Source organism: Monoraphidium neglectum, assembly GCF_000611645.1.
Source record: "Monoraphidium neglectum strain SAG 48.87 unplaced genomic scaffold scaffold02046, whole genome shotgun sequence".
Lineage (NCBI taxonomy): Eukaryota > Viridiplantae > Chlorophyta > Chlorophyceae > Sphaeropleales > Selenastraceae > Monoraphidium > Monoraphidium neglectum.
The window spans coordinates 5,203-10,534 of NW_014011582.1; the positions used below are offsets into that span (position 1 = coordinate 5,203).

A 5,332-nucleotide genomic window follows, 5' to 3' on the forward strand; every position below is an offset into this window, starting at 1 on the left:
GTCGTCGCCATCGCCAATGCCGGCCCCCACAACGGGGCCCCCACCGTGCCTGCCGCCGCGGCTGTACTCGTCGAAGCTGTTGCCGCCGCCGGCGGCGCCGCCTCCACCAAAGTCACATTTGTAGACTCGGCTTGGCGTTGACCCGCCGTGTGCGCTGTCACTGCAGCCCCCAAAGTAATCACTGCTGCGGCCGTCCTCCTCATCCAAAAAAAATCCACCCTCAGCCCCCCCGGCTGGCTTGGCGGCCGCGCGTGGGCGGCGCTGCCTCTGCTGGCACCCCTCAAAGGGCAGGAAGGCGCCCTCCTTTGTGGCTGTTTCCTCACCCTCCTCACCCTCCTCCTCCTCCTCCTCCTCCCCCCCTGCCCTGGGCCACGTCTTCTGCCACTCCCACTGCTGCTGCTGCTGCTGCTGCTGCTGCTGCTGCTGCTGCTGCTGCTGGGGAGGCTGGCGCTGCTGCTCCATCTGGCCAGCGTCCTGGCTTGCTCGAGTTGCCAGCCGGGGCTTTTTTGCAGAGGGCCCCTTCCTGTCGCTCGCCCTCTCGGTTGGCTCGGGGCTGCGCAGGGGGCTGCTGCCACTGAGGGTGGCACGCTTTCCGCCGTTCCTGGGACCCATGCTGCTGGGATAACTGGAACTCATGGGCAGGCGTCGTCCGTCCGGCGTACCAGGGGCTGGCCTGCGGCGCAAAGCAGCGTGCATCGCCTCAAGTCAGACAGGCTTGGGTTGACCAGCTCTGGCCATGTCGTCGATGCAGGCTGAGGAGGCCTTACGGGTGGGCGTATAGTGACCATGTGCCCACCTTACACCTTTGCAGCTGGTGGCTCGTGCCTCCAGGGGGTCGAGCAACAGTTTGCTGCTCCCCCGTAGATCCGATCTTGCACCACGCTGGCCTCCGAGAGCTGTCGGGTGCCAAAGTACCAGGAAAGATGACAGCGCTTCGCTCTTGTCCACACTGCGCTCTACAGGGCGGCCTGTGGAATTGCTTCTCCAACGCCGTGCAAAGCGCAGCTCGGGCTGTGCTGCAATTGCGAGAATGACCTGACACAAGTCGACCGAAGCTGCCGCAGAAAGCTGATCGCAGTGCGCACTTGGGCAGAGATGACATCTCATTTGCAGCAGAGCAGCTGCCGGCCTCGCTGTTGACCGCCGCGGCATGTGGATCACATATGAGGCGCCCCTTCAGTGATTTGTACTATCCAGTCCTGTAATTTTTCACATCATTGCTCGTCACGAAGCTCCCTGCTGCCTTACTCTCCGCTATGCCGAGTGTGCAGCCCCTCTGCTGACAGGGACAAGGGCTCACCAGTCTTGACAAACGCATCGCCCCCCAGCTGCATGCAGAGCAAGCATGCCTCGCATGCGGCTGCCAATCTCAAGATAGCGAAACGGTGACTTACAAGCGAATGCGTTTGAGCGTATCATCAGGAACGGAGGGCCAGGAGACCCCATCATTGGCTTGCGGCGGCTGCACGTACCCCTGAATTTTGTCAAGGGGTCTGATGAATGCCGCCAGGCCAGGCCAGGAGGGCAGTGGACACCACAAAAATCCCTGCCACAACACAAGTGATGCGCGTGGCTGTAGGGGCGAGCTACTGCACGAGCACGTTTCAGCTGGTGGTGGCGAGACAGATGTCGGTGGCCGCGGTGGCGTCGTTCTTTGTGCGCACCAGCGCCCCCGCTGCAACCGCAGGGCTGAACCCCATGCCCAATAGCTGCGTGTAGTTGTTGCAAAAATCCACCACCTGTAAGGAGTGTGAGGATGTGTTGCGGGTGGCAAGAACGAGCGGCGCGTTGGCACGGGGGCGGATGCATGTGCATGCCAGCGTGCTTGAGCCTAGTGCTCCACATGCGCTGGCGTGTGCCGCACTATTGGAAGGCTATGGGGCATGCGCAGGGCCCTGAGTCCCTTTGCATGAGGCGTGATGCTGCAACACCAGGCCTTCAAGCTTTTCAAAAGCATCTCGGCACTGATGAGCCGCGGAGGTCCCTAGCGGCTGGTGCGCACCTGGGCCTCGTCGCCGCGGGTCTGCGCCTGGTAGGCGAGGGCCAGGTGCACCGCTGCTGGTGTGTAGCCCATCCCAACGTATTTGCCGACCTTGGTGCCGGCGTAGTAGGCATCCTGGACGGGGTTCAGGATGGTGATGAGAGAGTGTGCCGCATGGGGGTGGCTGGCGAGCATGCGGTGGCGCCTGGACAGAGAGTCATGCGATATACCAACTGGTGCACGCACTGCTTCTGCAGCTGGCAGCGGCGGCAACTGCAGAAGCCGTAACTTCATAGGCCGATTGCTGACTCTGCAATGAGACACCCCTCCAACCATAAGCTACACCTGCACTTGCGCCCCAAACCAAACGTTGACAGCGCCAGCCTCACGCCAACGCGCGCTGCTCCACCGCCTGCGCCCACCTCTGCCTTGCCCAGAAACCTATCCACCAGCCCGCTGCCCTCCTGCTGCATGACCTTGCGCTCGTACTCAAAGTCAAAGTCACGCTGAGGCCGCGAGCTCGCCTCCAGCGCGGGCGGGACGGTTACCTTGAAGCAAATGTGTGCAAGGTGCGCGGCACAAGGGTTGGGCCAAGTGGCAAGCTCTTGCGCCATGGCCGCCAAACCTGGCAGCCAGGCTGACATGCTACAATGATCTTGAGTGACAGCGATGCAGGTGCAGAGCTCTGTGCTCACACAGCATGGATGCGCGAGGTGAAATGCGCTGTGGGCATGTGTGCAGCGCTGCGCCCTTGCCTGCAGGCCCCTCCCAGAACGCACCAGGGGGTCGAGCCGGAATTCATCCGCAATTTTGACGCGCAGAACGCTATGGCTGTCGCCTGACCAGGGCGACGCATCAGGTTGCTGCTGCTGGGGCTGAGGTGGGCGAGTCGAAGCCCCGTCTGCTGCTGCTGTCGCACCATATGCACCCCCGCGGGGCGGCGGCCCGGCGCCGCCTGCAGACAGATTTTGTAGCGATGGATACATTCCAGGAAACAAGCGACCAGGCAAGAAAAACCAGGCAGCCTTGTTCCGGGCTGGTTATGGTACTGTAGCTGAATCTTGCACGGAGTATGATTATGTAGCGTGATCACTTCCTTCCTATAACTGCAACACAGCTAGTGTGGTGTTATACTGCAAGCTGCGGTGACAAGCATCGAGCCAGTGCGAGTGCCGATCTAGGGTGCTGTACTGCCGCGAGCGCCGTGAACACACATTTACGTAGTTCGCCGTCACAAAATATTTATAAGTATCTTGTGAAGTGTCGTGTTGTACTCTCAGCGCTTTCACTTCAGGCGCGCTCTGCTTGTCTGCTAGACGGACGGAGCTTGGCAAACCCTCCGGGACAAGCAGATAGATGTACGCCTTAAGTTCGACGCGTTCACTTGGGCGGCGAGCAGGTGAGCCGCTGGCGGTGATGGACGCTGTGGTGTGCGCTGTGCCATGCTGTTGCCACAGATGCAATGTGCGCTGGCTTGAGCGCCCCGCTACTGGACTGAAGCAGGCGGCTGGCCATGCAGGCAATGGATCACACAAACGGCCGTGGGCAGAAGTGGTGCCAGGTGGCGGTGCGTCCGGGAGCGGCGCCACTCGCAGCAGCAAAGTGAGGCCATCGCTGGCAGCCATGGCTGTACCACACGGCAGCAGCGGCGGCAGCGAGGGCAGCAGCAACAGCGGCCTGCCAAAGCGGCAGCGCGGCAGAAAAGCAAAGCAGCCGGGCGTTTTTGAGGTGAGACAGGGCCTGGTTGTCTCGGCCCCGATGCCCACCAGCCACCTGCAAAAACACAGCTGACGCACTCTCTGCGCCTGCAAGGATGCTGTTGCACGCTTTGAACTCACACCTGCCTGGGCAAACGTGCAGCATGTCAAGTAGCAGGCGCTCCCCGTGCCGCTCACTTCTGCCAGCACGCGCCACTGCCCCACCCCCCCCCCACCCCCCCTTGCGCCACCGCACGACAGGTGCGGGTCATTACTCCGCCCCCGCGCTCCCTAGGCGTGTACGAGCTGCCGCCGCTGACCCACAATGGAGAGGAGGTCGTCATTGACGGGGAGGTGCGGGGGCTGGGAGGGCCGGCAGCTTCCTAGCGCCTGCCCGCCCGCCGCGACTCGCATCATTACAGCTCAGCACAACCCTCATCACGTGCAGCGGGCGACACTGGCATTGGGGGCTGGGCGGCAGCAGTTGCAACGGAGGCGGCATGCGAACCGAGCAGGACTGCTTGTGCGAGACGGGCGTGCGCTGCGAAAGGGTGGTGCTGAGCGAGCAGCCGCTCACCCCTGCCGCTCCTTCCCTCTTCAGGGCTACGTCGTGCAGCGGCTGGTGTTGAACTACAAATTGAGGGGAGGTGAGCTCGGGCTTTAGAGGGGGTGGGGGGCGGCGCCAGCGGGCGGGGCTGTGGACACCGGCGCGCAGTCGCATCGAGTCAAGTGCGAACTGTACTGCAGGGTCTCTGCAGCCGTTCAACCCCATCGCAGCGGGCGGGCGGGCAGCCGCTGGGGAGCAGGCGCCGTTCGGAGCACGGACGGCCCCTCACGGACCGACAGTTTTGGCCGCTTGGCGGCCGCCTACCACCGCCTTGCACAGTGGAGATTTCGTCCACAGCAGCCCCCGATTCGGCAGCGCCCCTGCGGCCCCCCTTCCTCGCCCCTGCGGCCCCCCTTCCTGCCTGTTTATCCTTGACCCCACTTCCTTTGCGATTCCCCGCTTTCCGTCTGCCTGTTTTTGTGCCCAGGCAAGTACTATCGCGACCACAACGCCCTGGAGGTGAGGCAGCAGAATGGGCGCGCCCCGGCCAGGGTTGCGGGGCCCAACTTGTCCCCTGGCAGCCGCCCCTGCCGCGGCCCTTCGAGCCATCCACTTTGTGATGCGCCGCCTCCCGCGTCGCCATGCCGCCACAAATCGCACCCCGACGTACCGGCGCCCCGTGCCTGCCCCGGCACTTCCTCACCCCCCAGGTGACCCCCACGGGCCGCTTCTTCACCGAGCTCATGCTTGACAACCTGATGAAGGCGCGCTACCTGGGGCCCACAGGGCCGCAGGACTGAGGCCGGGGGCCGGCGCTGGGGCCGAACAGCGGCCGGGCCGGGCGGCTCACCCGGGAGGCTGCCGCGGCGTGTGCTGCGTGCCCTGGGCTTGGGCTTTGCCGCAAGTCAGGTGCTAGGCGGGGCGTTGGGGGCTTCATGAAGGTGGGCGGGCCGATTTAGCCCCCGCTCGGAGGCCGCTGGCGCCTGGCAAGCTGCAGTCGCGCGCCACCGGCAGCGCTGACGAGGATTCGCAAAACGAGCTCACAACACTGACGGCGAGGGGTTCTCGCGCGTGGCGCTCGTGCGCCGCGACTGTTACGGGGCCGCC

At 64.0% G+C, this 5,332-nt stretch overlaps 2 protein-coding genes across 2 annotated transcripts; one reads left to right on the forward strand and one right to left on the reverse strand.

The window, feature by feature from the left end:
- Positions 1-1,604: 1,604 nt before the first annotated feature.
- MNEG_9741 (hypothetical protein) lies at positions 1,605-2,595 on the reverse strand (the record flags this gene model as incomplete). Its single annotated transcript, XM_014041787.1, has 3 exons — positions 1,605-1,739; positions 2,003-2,116; positions 2,404-2,595. The coding sequence occupies 3 exons, from the start codon at positions 2,593-2,595 to the stop codon at positions 1,605-1,607; spliced, it is 441 nt and encodes a 146-aa protein (XP_013897241.1).
- A 1,009-nt stretch (positions 2,596-3,604) lies between these two features.
- On the forward strand, positions 3,605-5,025 carry MNEG_9742 (hypothetical protein; the record flags this gene model as incomplete). Its single annotated transcript, XM_014041788.1, has 5 exons — positions 3,605-3,709; positions 3,940-4,032; positions 4,280-4,325; positions 4,713-4,744; positions 4,936-5,025. 5 exons carry the CDS (start codon positions 3,605-3,607, stop codon positions 5,023-5,025), a joined length of 366 nt encoding a protein of 121 aa, XP_013897242.1.
- Positions 5,026-5,332: the final 307 nt, after the last annotated feature.